This window comes from Canis lupus, chromosome 3 (assembly GCF_048164855.1).
Source record: "Canis lupus baileyi chromosome 3, mCanLup2.hap1, whole genome shotgun sequence".
Classification (NCBI taxonomy): Eukaryota; Metazoa; Chordata; class Mammalia; order Carnivora; family Canidae; genus Canis; species Canis lupus.
The window spans coordinates 13,261,482-13,278,062 of NC_132840.1; the positions used below are offsets into that span (position 1 = coordinate 13,261,482).

General features: G+C 45.2%; 1 protein-coding gene across 3 annotated transcripts in view; it reads left to right on the forward strand.

Moving 5' to 3' along the window:
* Window positions 1-3,704: 3,704 nt before the first annotated feature.
* Window positions 3,705-16,581, forward strand: part of ZNRF1 (zinc and ring finger 1) — a 103,559-nt gene continuing 90,682 nt past the window's right edge. Inside the window, exon 1 of one of the 3 annotated variants that reach the window (XM_072818416.1) lies at window positions 3,705-4,564. In XM_072818416.1, coding sequence (XP_072674517.1) covers window positions 4,141-4,564 — 424 coding nt within the window. In that variant the 5' untranslated portion in view covers window positions 3,705-4,140. The remainder of the gene's footprint in view (window positions 4,565-16,581) is intronic. The other 2 variants (XM_072818412.1, XM_072818403.1) reach the window with 2 other exon arrangements.

Genomic DNA, 16,581 nt, shown 5'->3' on the forward strand with positions numbered 1-16,581 from the left:
TTTACATGGCTCCAACACTAAAATCCAAAAAAGTATATAATGGGCAGCCCGGGTGGCTCAGCGGTTTAGCGCCTGCCTTCAGCCTGGGACGTGATCCTGGAGTTACATGTAGGGTTCCCCGCGTGGAGCCTGCTTCTCCCTCTGCTTGTGTCTCTGCCTCTCTCTCTCTCTCTCTCTCTCTGTGTGTGTGTGTGTGTTTCTCATGAATAAATAAATAAAATCTAAAAAAAAAAGCATATAATGAAACAAAATATTTGTCATCCATCCTGTCACCCAGCAGTTTAGTTCCCACTGCCCACCCCCAGGGGGACTACATCATATTGTTTCATGTTTCTATCCAGGGACTTTATCAATATAGAAGCTAAGGAAAATAAAGATCTTTATTTGGGGAGGGCACAAGTTTCTTAATTTTTCAAGTGTTGACCTCTTTAATGCTCATTAATCATTAGCCATTTTTATTTTTACTGATAATAATGTTGATAAATCTTCCCAGAGCTCCATATCTCCTCAGGATATGGTCCGTGCCCCCTACCGGCTCCCAGGACCCTCAGGCTTGCCCCTAAGGACCAGCTTTTTATTTTTTATTTTATTTTTTATTTTTTTAAGGACCAGCTTTATCTTGGGTTCCCACTTCCTCTTCTATCAACTCTTCTGTAGCTTTTGTTCCTTGAAGATGCCATGTTCTCTAGGCCTTCAAACATGCTAGGAACATGGTTGGAACATGCTTGTCTTCCTAAAGTGCAGTTCTCCCCCTGAGACTCCATTCCCTGGTTGGTCACCAGCTCATGTTTTAGGCCTTGGCTTAGAATCATTATGTTTGTGTGACGCCTGGGTGGCTCAGTGGTTGAGCGGCTGCCTTTGGTTCAGATGGTGATCCAGGGTCCTGGGATTGAGTCCTGCATCAGGCTCCCTGCTCAGCTTATTTTTTTTTTTTTTAAATTTTTATTTATGATAGGCACACAGTGAGAAAGAGAGAGAGGCAGAGACAGAGGCAGAGGGAGAAGCAGGCTCCATGCACCGGGAGCCTGACGTGGGATTTGATCCTGGGTCTCCAGGATCACGCCCTGGGCCAAAGGCAGGCGCTAAACCGCTGCGCCACCCAGGGATCCCCCTGCTCAGCTTAAAGCCTGCTTCTCCCTCTGCCTATGCCTCTGCCTCTCTCTCTCTCTGTGTCTCTTATAAATAAATAATCTAAAAAGAAAACCAAAAATGAATCACTGTGTTTGTGCCTGTCTCCTTCCATCAGTACCATGCTTTTTCAACTCTCATGGCACTTCACCATTCACGCAGTCATTCATAGAGAGTGCTATCTACATGCCAGGCACTGTTCTAGGCCCATCTGTCACACCATACACTGTCACTGCTTACTTCACTACTTTGTATGGCATTGCACTGTCATTCACATACCATCAAGTTTACCCTGTTAAGTGTGTAATTCAGCAGTATTTAGTATATTCACAAGGTAGTATAAATATCACCATTATTTTTAAAAATATTTTATTTGAGGGAGGAAGAGAGAGAGAGAGCACAAGTGGCAGAGGTTGGGGGGAGGGCAGAGGCAGAGGGAAAAGCAGAATCTCTGACAATGCAGGGCTTGATCCCAGGACCCCAGGACCCCAGGATAGGACCCTAGTGCCACAACCTAAGCTGAAGGCAAATGCTGAACCAACTGAGTTACCCAGGCACCCTCACCTTTTTTTTTTTTTTTTTTTTTTTTAAAGCAGGTTCCATATCCAGTGTGGAGTCCAATGCAAGGCTTAAACTCACAATCATGAGATCAAGACCTGAGCTGAGATTGAGTCAGATTCTTTTTTTTTTTTTCCGAGTCGGATTCTTAACTGAGCCGTTAGGTGCCCCAATAATCACCATTATTTAATATAGAACATTTTCATCACTCTAAAAGGAAACCAACCCATTGGCAGTCATTCTCCATTCTTGCCTCCCCCTCAACTCCGGCAACCACTAACCTCCTTTTTTGTCTTGGTGGACTTGACTGTTCCAGAAATTTGATATAAATGGAATCACACAATACATAGTCTTTTAGGATTAGCTTCTCTTACTTAGTGTAATGTTTTCAAGGTTCATCCATGTTGTAACACATATTAGCACAGAATAATACTCCACTGTATAGGTACACCACATTTGCTTTATCCATTCATTGGATGATGATGACAGTTGGGTTGCTTCTATTAGCCATTTTGCATAATGCCACTATGAACATTCACATACAAGATTTTCTGTCCATATATGTTTTCATTTCTTTTGGAAATATAGGAGTAGAACTGCTGGGTCATAGGATAACTCTTTGCTTAATCTTTTTGAGGAATTGCTGGACTATTTTCCAAAGCAGCTGTACTATTTTCCATCTCTACCAGCCAGGTATGAGAGTTCCAATGGCTGCACATCTCACTGACACTTGCATTTGTCCTCTTTGACTGTAGCCATCATAGTCGGCATGAAGTGGCTCTTCTGAAGCTTTGTGAGAACCAGGACTCTGTGACAGATCAGCTCTTCTTTTTTCTTGGGGGGGGGGGGCTTCTTTTACTCTCTCTCTCTATACCTTGTTTTGACTCCTCGATGTGGAAAGGACGTTCAGAGCAAGGAAGTCAGACCAGGGACTGGGTGATGCTCATAGCCAGCCACCACCCAGCACTTGAAAAAATAGTTGAATGCATGAGTGGATGGACGGACACGAATTTGGGAGAGAGGCATATTGCAAAGTGCAGACTTGTCCGACAAATACTTGTTGAGTACCTACTGTGTCCCACTATGGTGCATGTTGGAATAAGAGGTAAACGAAAACGGGGATTCGCCCTGGACTAGGGAGTTTCTAAGATCGCCAGTTGTAGTTGTGTCTACATCTCCGCACTTTCTATCACACGCCTCATGATTTTTCAGGATCCCATTTTAGCTAAGGACTCTACCCTTAGGAAGGAAGGGTAGATCTACTCAGCAACATCCGGGGTCACAAGTGCCCCAGGGCGCTGCGTACCCCCCAAAACAGCTAAGAATCCCCCAAACGCCAGGCTTCCTGAGCTTAGGGGTTCCTGGTTGGGAAAGCTCCGCGAGAACGGACGGCACGTCCACCAGAGGGTGCTGTGGGGGCAAATTCGTGCGGGGAGGGAGGCTTGACCGGTGACCCTCAGAGCCAGGTAGGCGTCCCGAGCAATTTTCATTCTTCCCTGCGGTTCCTTCCCAGCGCTTTGAACCGTGTCCGCCCCTCCTCCCGTAGGTGGTTCCCCCTCAACAATCAGCCATCTGGGGGGCCGTAACGAGTGCTGGCCTTGAAAAGCCGCCTGGCTCCTGCTCCCGACGGCCGGCGGCTCGGGCCACGCGGGTCACAGGCCGGTCGCGGGGGGGGCGGGCGGGCGGGCGGGCGCGGGGACCTCCCGGCGTCAGGGCCCGGCGCCGCAGGGGCCGCGAAGGGGTTAACCCGGCGGGGGGGAGGGGAGGGGGCGCGGGCCGCGCCTGCGCTCTGCCGCCCTCCATTGTCTCCACGGCGGCGAGGAGCGCCGGCGAGCGCAGCCCGGGACCGAGCGGGGCGGAGCGGCTGGCGGGGCCGGCGGCGGCTGGAGCGAGAGCGCGACGCGACGCGCCCGCGGCTTCCCGAGCTCCGCCTGGCCGCCCAGCGCCGCAGCCCGCCCGCGGCCTGGAGGGGTCCGGGCCGGCGTCCATGGTCGCGGCGTCCTGAGGCGGGGGCGGCGCGCGGCGCCCCCAGCCCTCCTCCGCCTCCCCCTGTCCGGCGGGCGGCCTCCTCCGGCGCCTCCCTGCGCCCGCCCGCCGCCTCCCTCCTCCTTCCCTGCGGCTCCCCGGGCTTTCGGGAGCCCGGGGGCGGCCTGTGGCGCGCCGAGCCCGCTCCGGACTGCGCCTCTTTGGACCTTGAGGGGAAACATGCGTTTGGCTTGGATCGTTTTGAATTCTTAGTTTGGGATCCCCGCCCGCCTGCCTCTTCCGCCCCGCGGGGGTTTCTTTTCTTTTTTCTTTTTTTCTTTTTTCCCCCGTGTTTTTTTTTTTCCCCCCCCTCCCGGTCTCCTTTTTGACTCCCTCCCCCTTTATGCTCGCCCAGCCCTGCCCCCGCTGCTGAGAAGTGGGGGAGGGTCTCGGCCTCCAGGTTCCCGCCCCACCGGGGCCCGGGCGAGCATGGGGGGCAAGCAGAGCACGGCGGCCCGCTCCCGGGGCCCCTTTCCGGGGGTCTCCACCGATGACAGCGCCGTGCCCCCGCCGGGAGGGGCGCCCCACTTTGGGCACTACCGGGCGGGCGGCGGGGCCATGGGGCTGCGCAGCCGCTCGGTCAGCTCGGTGGCGGGCATGGGCATGGACCCCAGCACGGCCGGGGGGGTGCCCTTTGGCCTCTACACCCCCGCCTCCCGGGGCACCGGCGACTCGGAGAGGGCGCCCGGCGGCGGAGGGTCTGCGTCCGACTCCACCTATGCCCATGGCAATGGTTACCAGGAGACCGGCGGCGGTCACCATAGAGACGGGATGCTGTACCTGGGCTCCCGAGCCTCGCTGGCGGATGCTCTACCTCTGCACATCGCACCCAGGTGGTTCAGCTCGCACAGTGGTGAGTCCGCGGGCGGTGGAGGCCTCGGAGGGTGGAGTGCAAGGGAGGGCGCGCCGGGGCGCCCCAAACCTTCGCGCGCTTGCGAACATTTGGATGTGGAGTGCGCGACCTGGGTCTGTCTGCCTTTCCTTTGGTTCCTGGGGGATGAATGGGCTGTCTACCCTGTAGAGAAGAGGCTTCCTGCGAGGCTGCGGAGCCGGGCGTTCTAGGACTCCAGGCGTCGGTTCACTTGTGGATGAGCAGAGCGAAACCTGCCCATTGAAGTCCCATTTATCAGGCATCGCCGGCCTCAGAGAGGAGGTCTCCTCTGGGTTAGAGCAAGTCGGCCTTGATGCTTCCTTTCTGTCACTGCAGCATTGTGCCTGCCTAACCGTTAACAGAGAGAGGGATCCAGTTTGACCAAGCAGTTGTCTCCCAAACAAAAGAGTGTGAAAAGAAAGAAAATTGGGGCCAAGTGTTGGATGGATTAGGGCTCGCACTTTTGCTGGGAGGAGGGGTTGCCCAGTTTTGCCACCCTGCTGGAGATGTGTTTGAATTGTTTAAAATGGAGCAGCCGGAAGGCTGCTGCCATAGACAGGTGTGGCCTGCCGAACGGAGGGCCTAGCCAGGGAGCCTCCCTCTGAGGCTTTGCAGGACCAGGGCTCTGGTGGCGGGTGCTGCATGCAGTAGGTTTGGCTCCATGACTCTCACATCCCTCCATCTTTTTTCTTCCCCTCCATGCTAAGTGCTGGGTCTTCCTCCTAATCTGTGTCTTTTTTGTAATGGGAGGTGGGACTTTATTGCCTGGCTCCTGGTACATAACAGGGGGAAGAAGATTCAAAGAATCCGGATGCATTCATTTTGTGAACTTCTGATGACAGGCCAGCAAAAAGCTGGAGGAGGATTTCCCAGGCCCCGACTGGCAGGGCAGAAAAGGCACTGGCAGGAGCTTTTGGAGGAAAACAGGTCTGTCTGCTCAGCTAACCTGAGAAGCCAGGTTAGGCTTCTAGAAAATTGGTCAAAAGGGGTGTGGGGCCACTATTTGTTAATTGGCAAGTTGGAGTGAAGAAGTTAGCATATTCAGACTTCTTTGGGAGAGTTAAGAAGATCTAGATATTGTGTAGAAAGAAGAAAGGTTGCCTTATGGAGGATGTATTTGTTGGATCACTGTTCTGGCTATTGTGAAATAGGGTAGACTTTTTGAATCTTTTTTTTTTTCTTTTTTTTTTAAATTTCTGGAAATGGTCTGGTTTTTGTTTCGATTCTATAAACTTTAATTTGTGAAATAAATTTTTGAGGGGGAAATAGTGACTAATTTGGGGTAACACTTGAAAGTGGATTTTGAATCGCTAAAGTGGTATTTTATTTTATTTTAATTATTTTTAAGATTTTATTTATTCATTTACGAGAGACACACAGAAAGAGAGGCAGAGACGCAGGCAGAGGGAGAAGCGGGCTCCCTGCAGGAAGCCCAAAGCGGGACTCGATCCCGGGATACCGGGATCGTGCTCCGAGCCAAAGGCAGATGCTCAACCACTGAGCCACCTGGGTGTCCCTAAAGTGGTGTTTTTAATTCCAAAACAGATCTCTAGATATCATCGGAGCTTCCTTGATCTGCATCAGTCTTTGCCCTAAATGAGATGCAAGGTGTGGCTGCTTTGGGCACTTTTAGACATTTGATCATTTTTAGACATCTTGAAATTAAAAATCTTACTCATAAAATTTGGTCCAGAAAATACAGCTAGCTGTATTTGTGAGATGACTATGATTAACATTTATTTATTTATTTATTTATGTTTAAGATTTTATTTATTTATTCATGACAGACACAGAACGAGAGAGAGAGAGAGAGAGAGAGAGAGAGAGGCAGAGACACAGGCAGAGGGAGAAACAGGCTCCATTCTGGGAGCCCGACGTTGGACTTGATCCCAGGTCTCCAGGATCACACCCTGGGCCCAAAGGCAGCGCTAAACCACTGAGCTACCTGGGCTGCCCTGTGATTAACTTTTTTTTTTTTTTTTTAATTTTTATTTATTTATGATAGTCACACAGAGAGAGAGAGAGAGAGAGGCAGAGACATAGGCAGAGGGAGAAGCAGGCTCCATGCACCGGGAGCCCGACGTGGGATTCGATCCCGGGTCTCCAGGATCGCGCCCTGGGCCAAAGGCAGGCGCCAAACCGCTGCGCCACCCAGGGATCCCTGTGATTAACTTTTTAAAAGAACTGTCATTAGTATCTGATTTTAAACTGAAAAGCAGTATAAGACTCAAAAATAACAGAATTTTGTGTGTTGCAAAACACGTAATCTTATAGATGCCAATCTGGGGAATGAGTTCCCATTTTGCTAAAATTTCTTATCCGTCTCTTACTAGAAACTTCTTTTTCCTTATTCCACCTGGTACCAGGTTCCATGTTAGAGTTATGAGCTTACAGTTGGATTCCAAAATTTCAAACTCCTCAGCTGTGAAACCTGAATTTAATTTTTTTTCCTCCAGCTGTGGTGAGGGTGGGAAGAGCCACCAAACCATGAGAATACAGGAAAAGCTGGGGCATGTTAATCCCTCTGGGGTTAATATTAAAGTGTGTGTGAGGCTACTCCTAGTATTTGGGGGAATACATTCTTTTTTCAGATTTTATGTATATAACATATAAAAGTAATCTTTATACCCAATGTGGGGCTTCAGCTCACAACCCCCAGATCAAGAGTCTCATGCTGTACTGACTGAGCCAGCCAGGCCCCTCAGTAATACATTCGCCATAAGACCATCCTGTCTTTTTGTAAGACTTGGAGCATACCTGGCCCTGCCCACTACATGCCTCCACAAAATTTCCAAGTGTTCTTGAGCAGGATACCACCCTGATAGGCAACTACTGCTTTAGTGATTCATTTAGGGATTCATTCCTTTTATTTTTTTTTTAATGGGATTCATTCTTTTATTCAAATAAAGTAATTCATTTTTCCTCTGCAGTTCATTTAAGATGAACCTTCATATTTCTACTCTTCTATGCTGGTGGTTCTCTCTTACTTTCCGGAACAGGCCACAGAATCTTCCTTCCAGGACATCCCTTTCCTCTCTTGTTTATTGCTGTAAGAAGAGAAACTTGTTTCTATTTTGGAGCTTTTGAGTGAGGTCCAAGCAGTTTTTGCTCTTGTGTCGTAAGAGTGGAAGGATAAGGACTTTGGTGCACAATTGACTAGATGCCTAGAAGTTGGTGTGATGCTGTTGCTTCTGTTTTTAAGGTGCTTTTGGGCACCGAAGACAGTTGTCATGGAAATAAGTGTTGAGGGGAGCGGGGGGTGGGGGGGTGGGGGGGTTCATTGTGCATGAAGCTTCCTCAAAGGAAGGGAGCAGATGTTGTGCCCTGAGGTAGAATACTGGGGTCTCAGGCCCTCCTCAGAGTAGCTGTGACCTTAGGCAAGACACATCACCTCTCTTGAGCCTCATCTTTGTTATTTTTTAAATAGATTTGGTAGTCTTTGGCAGCCAGTCTCTGAAGGTTTTCCCCCAAATCCCATAAGGTTACATAGCCATCCCATTTGTCGTCTTTCCATTCCTACACTTCCCCAGGTTGTGACCCTTGCACACCCTGGTCCCTATAATTGGAATGCTTTCCATTCCATTCTGTATATGGATAGCTCTTTCTGATCCCTCACAGCTCAAATTTAAATTTCTCCTTAGAGACCACTCTTAAAAATTGCCTCCTTCCTATTAATCTCTCCAGTCACTCACCTTTTATTGTAACAGCACTTTACACCCTTTATCCATTTACCTTTTCTAATCTAAGCTGCTCTCTGTTGTCACTAAGCCATCAACTGAGGTTTGTAGAAGGTAACTTTTGGTAAAACTGAACATGCTAGCAGGACATTGACTGGATTTTAAGCTCCATGAGATCAGGACTGTACCTCTTGCTCGCTATCTTATCTTTTGCAGTGTGCATGCCTGGCACAGATATTTGTCTAGTGAATGAATTCGAGTGCCTCATGTCTGTCATCTTATTTCATCATCACTATAACTCTGTGAGGTAGACGTTTTCATCCCCATTTTACAGGTGAGGAAACGGAGATGAAGGGCGAGGCAAGGAGCAGACACAGGGTCAGGTAGCGAAGAGGTGGCCGAGCTGGAATTGGAATGTGGGTCTGCCAGTGTCAGAACCTGGGCTCCTGACCATTTATACTGCACTGCCTCTCACCCTGAAACCAAAGGAAGCTGGCTCGTGTCCTGGAAATCATGTTGGCCGGCGAGCCAGAGGGCTAGGCTCATCTACTGGTTGGGCTACCAAATAACAGCCTGACTTGTGACCTTAGGCTCATGAGTCATTTAGCCTCACAGTCCCTGTTTTCTCACCTGTAAGATGGAGATAATGCCTGTCTTGCTCACCTTTCAGAGTCATCCTGAGGGTCTCATGAGCTAGTGTTGACATAAGCCAAATAGCCTACATAATGGAAAGGGGTATTCCTGTAGGGGACTTCTCTGACAGTCTGTGCCTTCTTTCCCCTCTGCAGAATTTGCTGGGCAGGGAGATTGAGAACTGTGTGAACTGTTTCCCCAAAATGGAAGCTAGTGCTCTCTACTGAAACCTGACCTACATTGACAGGCTGTTGAAAATAACGAATGCCATTGAGAAGGGTGAGAGTTAGTGTCTCTTCCTTTCCACATTAAAATGTCAAGTTTGCTATAAAGTGTTTAACCTCCACATGGTTTGGCCAGTGTTCTGGAGGGTCTGGTCATTCTTTTGTAGTAGTCTTATTATCTTAGAACGTGGATTTCTAGATGTGGAAGTGGAAACATAGAGCATTTACTATGTTGGAAGGAAGAGTTTGCCTTTTCTGAGTCCTGCTATGAAGTGTCCAGTCATTGAGGGTTTCACTCTAGCTTCTTAGTCACAGGTATGTATGCATGTGTATATTCAGAAAAATCTAAACTTCTCTGTTGTTACCAGGCCATCAATGGGGGCTGATAGAAGGTAACTTTTGCTAAGACTTTGAACATGCTAGCAGGACATCTCATGGATTCTATTTGCTGCCATTGTAGGGTTCTCAAGTGATTTGTCTCTTCTTAAATAATTAAACAAAGTCGCCAACTCCATTGGAATGGATCAGAAAAGCCTCTATATGCTTCACCATAGGTGTGCTAGAGGTAATGATCCTTTACATGGTTTCTGGGGAAGGAAACGCATTCTGTGTTCTTCAGAGAGCATGATGGGTCCTGCCCTGCAAAAGTTCTATTAATGAAAATTTTTCTATGAAGTGGAGTTTTATAGTACTGTATTATGATGAGGGCTCATTTTCTACAAAATAAAAAAAAAAGTGTCCTTGAGAAGCTGATAATTCCTTGAAAGTCACAGCTGACTCTTCCTCATTGGTGTTTGAAAGATGTTACAAGAAACAATGGTTTGACTCTTAAAAGTGTTTGTTTTATGGGATGTGTGCATTTTACTATTAAATAAAGACACACCCCAAATATGTCATAAGGAATACTCTGAGCCAGGCCACTCTGCATTAAAGAAATACAACTCTGGTTCCTTTTGGGAAAAGGAACATGCTTTGTATTTTACAAACGTGATATTCAACACAAGGTTCTTGGGCACTAATGTTTTAGTAAATCCAATTATAAAACTAATCTTCTATTTTGACAGTTTCTTTTTTTTTTTTTTTTAAGATTTTATTTATTTATTCATGAGAGACACACAGAGAGAGATGCAGAGACCGAAAGAGGGAGAAGCAGGCTCCCTGCAGGGAACCCAATGCAGGACTCGATCGGGACTTGATCCCGTGACTTGAGGATCATGGCCTGGGCCCAAGACACGCTCAACCACTGAGCCACCCAGGCGTCCCAATTTTGACAGTTTCAGGATTGGAAAAAACCTCATGGAGAAGTGGTCATAATGTAAACAGACTAGTCTTGCCCCTGCTAACCCTTAAATAGGGGTTTTTTTAGTGACCGTGTGTCACTGAGGTTATACTACTAGAATCTTGAAGTTAGCTCACAACCTAAGGCCTAATCCCAGTCTTTTAGAATGCTGGATGAGTATAAATTACTATCTGTTTTTTTTTCTAAGCGTTGTCATGGCTTAGTCTGTATCAAATCGTTCCTAGTGATTACTGTGGGTATAGACTTGAGTGTGAGAAGACACTTCTCATAGACCCGAGTTTTCACTTCTGAATCTTATTTTCTCATAAGGACAAAGATTTATTCTTGAATGTAACATTTGGGTTCCTGGTTTTGACATTTGAGGGGTAAGTTGTGGGTGTGAATGAATAACCTGAAGACCAATAGCCCTCAAGTGTAAAGCAAATAAAGAGCCAAGTTTAACCTTGAAGCACTAGCTGGGGTAGCTTCTAGACCAAAGAGACTGTTTACCCTGAGATCTCCCTGAGGTTGTTAGAATTGAGAGTACAGCCTTCATCTGCTGGCAATAAAGAGGAAGGGGGAATTCGCTGGATCCCTATAAACACCAAGTCCAGGAAGGCATGGTAAGAATTTATAGCACACTCTTTGGATCTGTAACAAGGAAGCGGAAACAAGCAAGAGCTCTCTTGATTTCTGTGAATGGTTCAGAGGGTTTTCAAACTTGACTGCCCAGTATTCTCTGGGGGGATTGTTAACAATGCAGATGATTGGACCTCACTCCCAGAATTCAGTAGAGCTAAGGAGACACTGAAGAATCTGAATTTGTAGCAAATGATTCTGAAAATTCTTGTCCCAAAGAAGTAATTCTAAATGCTTTTTTGGTAGCACTCATTAACATTATTTTCAATATTACTAAATGAATCAAGTATCTCCTAAGCAGGATCCACATAGTTCTTCCTTTCATCTGCTCCCAGAGGGTCTATTCACCCAGCAAGAGCATTGCTCATGGTTTTGATGGTTTTCTTTTACATGGAACTGAGCATTTTTCTCCTAGAGATAGGACTGAGCCCATCTGCCTTGGTCCTGAGAATTGAAGTTACTCAGAACAGAAGGTAATTGTGGCAGTGTCCCTTCCCTTCTGTGCTTGCCTTCCCCCGATTTTTCTTCTAAGGCACAGCTGCCTTTGGCTGCTTGTGCTACAGAAGGGCTGAGTGAGCTAGATTGTCTTTTACGTATCCCAGCCAGCAGCTAGGCAAGTTAAGATCCTAGAATGAATTGAAACTTTAAATGGACAAAATACCTATTTTTTCTTTTCTCCTACAGACCCAAGAGTATAAGACTTTTTGAGTGTGTATATGGAGATCTTTTGAACTAACATTCACTTACTCAATTGGTATTTATCGAGTGCCTCCAGGAGACTAGGACCTGTGTTAGGTGCTGGGACTATAGATTTACTCTAAGGGTGTTTGACATTACTCTGTTCTTTCTAAGTATCTTTGCTTCCTTACTCCTTAAGGCGGAGTCTGAATATTGCAGTTTATGGGAGGTTTTACCTTTTTCATCCATTCTTCTGTTGAATAAACAAATTCAAGGTTTTGTCCATGAGGCTGCTACATGGATGGTATTTCCCTACTGTTCACTGACACTCTTTGTTCTTTCTTAAGCTCTGTTTCTGGGCTGGAGCAGGTGATTTTTTCTTTGTGGTTCCAGCCAAGTGCCAGTTAAGAAATTCCTCATATATCCTAATACAAGTGGTCCTTTTATCTTCTCAGTGAGAATATGAAAAGGAAAAACTGTTTTGCAAACTCTTCATGTGTAGCTTTGGCTTCAGTATCTTTGTCATCCCTAGAGCCACTTATCTTTCTGGTCATTGAACACTGTTTTCTAGAAGCATGATCCACCACTTTAGTAATCTTTTCTCTGTAAAACTTGTCCCAAGCCACAAATACCCATAAGGAAATATGAGGAACAGTTTTTCCCCTTGGTCTGTATATCTCTGAGCTCCACGGTGTTGACATTTAGTGCTATTTTAAGTGATTTTTCAAGCTTTGGTTATGATAGCCAACATTGGTGACTGAAATGTCCTTCTTACCTCCTCCAAATAATTATTAAATGTGAGTTATATTTGAGGGTTGTTTTGTTTTGTTTTTGCTGAAAGTCAAGGGTTTAAAAGAACGCTTCATGCTCAGAGACCTAATGTGGACTTTGGCTATAAGGTGATACCTTAATTTTTGGAGAAACCTCACCTTTATATTTAGGAATATATAGTCATCTTGATCTTAGTGAATTAGGCTTGTCATAGCTTGGCTCCAACTTTATCGTTTGAGTATCTTTAATCCTCTAAAAAGTATATTTAAATAAGCCATGCTTCACAAGGAGTTGTTCTGAAATTGGTCACCTTTGTCCTACAGTATCTCTTAAGGTCAAAATTGATTTGTTTGCATGTGGGAGAAGCTTAAATCTGGAGTTGCCCAGATGATCTGGGACAGAGTGGGAGAGAACCCTAGACCGCAGCCATTTTGGTCATTTTGCCCACATTTCTCAACACTTTGGAGATGTTTCCATTTGATTCCTCTCCAGTAATCTTTTTTTTTTTTTTTTTTTTCCTCCTGCTAAGAGGGTGCTTTTCCTTAGGGAGAGCCATTAGAATTCTTTTATCCTAATGCCTGAGAAAAAGTCCTCTGGGAATCCTACAAGGATTTGAGGGAGTCTTGGGATCCAGCCCAAGCCAATGAAGTACTTGCCTACCATAAATACAAATTAGCTTTCTGTGATATTGTTCTATTTAGATCATTTACGCTTGTAATGCCCTCTAAATAATGCCATCTAAGTCAGCTTTTCAGAGAAACTTTTTTTTTTTAATTTTTATTTATTTATGATAGTCACACACAGAGAGAGAGAGAGAGAGGCAGAGACACAGGCAGAGGGAGAAGCAGGCTCCATGCACCGGGAGCCCGACGTGGGATTCGATCCCGGGCCTCCAGGATCGCGCCCTGGGCCAAAGGCAGGCGCCAAACCACTGAGCCACCCAGGGATCCCTCAGAGAAACTTTTTTTTTTTTTTTTGAGAAACTTTTTATAACACTTCTCACTACTTTAACAGGCATCACCAAAATACCTATGTACACCATATATTATTAGATTTCCTCAGTCCTGGTCAGATATGGTTCAGATAGTCATGCCATTGCAGCCAATTGCCCTGGAGAACTATGGCAAATCCAATACCTCTGATTAGGGCTGGCTTGCACGCTAGCTGCCTTCCATCTTGGTACTTGACAAGCCCAGTCTTGTTGGCTGTGTTTAATTCATTTATTCTCTACCTCCTCTCTCAGCCCAGGGGCCCAAGTGCAACATGAAAGGGTAGTGACTCTAAGCATCTCCAGTATTTTGAGGTATAGGAATTGCCTATGAAGTGGCAGACCTTTAAGAAATAGTATTATGAGCTGTTCTGTTTTTGCTGTGGCTTTGGAAAACCTTTGGATTCTTCTACTGAAAATTTGTTTGAAAAAAAAAAATCTTTTTAATGAAACAGTGAGTCACAAAGCAGCCACTCCTTCTCATAATAGCATTTCTCACCAGGGGAATTTTTGGTAGCTGTTGGGGGAGGGATTTGAGTAGGTTGTGGATGATAAATCCCTGGGTGGAACATAACCAGAGGCTGCCATATCAGAACTCTGGTGCTTTCCATGCTGACAGCGAGCCCTGAATTCAAAGGACAGGACAGCAGAATAGAATAGGGGAGGCCTGTGCTCAGAGAATTGCCACAGTAGCATGACCAATGAGATTGGAGTTTAACATTCAAACTCAGTTCATTAAAACACCATTGTAGTGTGAAAGGATCATGAAACTAAGGCCTTGGGTCAGGGGGCCTGAGGCCATTTACAGGAAGAACATCACATTTCTGGATTAAGGGATGACTGTGGACCTAATGATGAGAAGAATATAAGAGTCAGGAGTATGCCTCCTTTTTCCATATGGTGAAGTGGTGGCATGGCACTTGGCACTGACCGTGGGACTCCTTTACAAGGAGACAACTTATACAAGGTCATCTGTGCTCTTAAGAGTTTAGGTCTTAATAAAGCCTTTAGAATGACACCCAAAGTATACACATTATCCAGTCAGCCTCTGTAGGATGGTGCAAAGGAAATGCTGGAGATAATAAGAGTTCAGAACAAGCCAGGATTATGCATGCTGTCAGCATCCGAAATGCTGTCCTCAACCTCTCATGCCCGCCCAGATCTGAGTTTTAACCGTTCCCCACTTCAGTGACCTACAACTCTTTAAGTCCTCCTGTCTGAACCACTGTCTTATGTAAGCTACAGACAGAGGAAAGTCTGAAAGGTTATTACAACCGTGTTAAGATTTGCTTTCCGTTGGAAAGTCGTAGCCTTCTCCACTCCGTGTTTTCCTGGCTTTGTACTTTTCTTGAAAGCTTCTTACGGATTCCAAGCCTACCCCCCCCCCTCCAGCTCAATAAGGGGGAGCAGGAAGTCAGCATTTAATGCCTAAGAGCCAGCAAGAACTAATAGAGAAAAGGGCACAAACAAGGGACTCAGAGGGGGATTTCTGGGCCTTAAAGTTCTCAGGACTGTAGGATTCTAGATCTCTGCTTCAGGGAGGATTTCAACCAGGCCTTCAAACAAGGAAAGAGCAAGAGGAACCTTAACTCCAAGAGGACTTTTTCTTGGGTTACTTAGTAGAGGCTCAACATTTTTTTAATTGATGGCATAATTACAAAGTTTCTTTTGCTTAAGGAGTTCAAAACACTTAAGGAAATGGTCACTTTTTCATGAAGTTTTCAATTTTAATTCCAGTATAGTTAACATACAGATTTACATTAGTTTCACATGTACAATATAGTGATTCATCCATTCACTACATCACCCAGTGCTCATCACAGTAAGGGGTACTTACTCTCAGTCCCCATCACCTGCGTCACCCTTCCCCTACCATCTCCTCTCCGGTAACCACCATCCGTTTGTTCTTTAGAGTTAAGTTCCTCGGTTTGTCTTTCCCTTTTTTTTCTTCCTTTGCTCATTTGTTTCTTAAGTTCCACGTATGAGTGGAGTGGAGTCTTGTGATATTTGTCTTTCTCTAACTTACTTCACTTAGCATTATACTCTCTAGCTCTATCCATGATGTTGCAAATGGCATGATTTCAATCTCTTGTATGGCTGGATTAAGGGATGACTGTGGACCTAATGATGAGTGGATATTGACATAAATTATATATATTCATATATATGTATTCATTATACGTATATAAATATAATAATAGGGGGAAGGGGAAAAAATAAAATAAATAAATATAATAATATATATATTATTATAATAAATAATGTTGCACTCTCCATTGTATGTATATACCACATCTTCTATATCCATTCATCTGTTGATGGACGCTTGGGCTGCTCTCATAGTTTGGCTATTGTAAATAAAGCTGCAGTAAACATGGGGTGGGGGGCAAGAATCCCCTTGAATTATCATTTTTTTACTTTTTGGGTAAATACCCAGTAGTGTGATTACTGGGTTGTAAGGCAGTTCTATTTTTAACTTTTCTATTTTTATTTTTGCTTAAGTAATCTATACACCCCCCAAGTGGGGCTCCAACTCAACAACTCTGAGAACCAAGTGTTTCTTGCTCTTCCAACTGAGCCAGCCAAATGTCCCTCTGTGTGCCTGTTTTTATGCCAGTACCGTACTGTTTTGATTACTACAGCTTTGTACCATGACTTGAAGTCTGGATTGTGATGCCTCCAGTTTTTTCTTTTTCAAGATTGCTTTGGTTATTTGGGGTCTTTTATGGTTCCATACAAATTTTAGGATTGTTTGTACTGTGTGAAAAATGCTGTTGGTATTTTGATGGCCATTGTATTAAATGTGTAGATTGTTTTGGGTACTATAGACATTTTAACAATATTTGTTCTTCCACCCCACAAGCATGAAATGTCTTTCCATTTCTTAGCTTCACCTTGGATTTCTTTCATCAGTGTTTTATAGTTTTCAGAATACAGGTCTTTCACCTCTTTGGTTAAGTTTATTCTTAGCTATTTTATTGTTTTTGGTGCAATTCTAAATGGAATTGTTTTCTTAGTTTCACTTTCTGCTGCTTCATTATTAATGTATAGGAATGCAACAGATTATTGTACATTGATTTTTGTATCCTATGACTTTACTTAAATTCAGT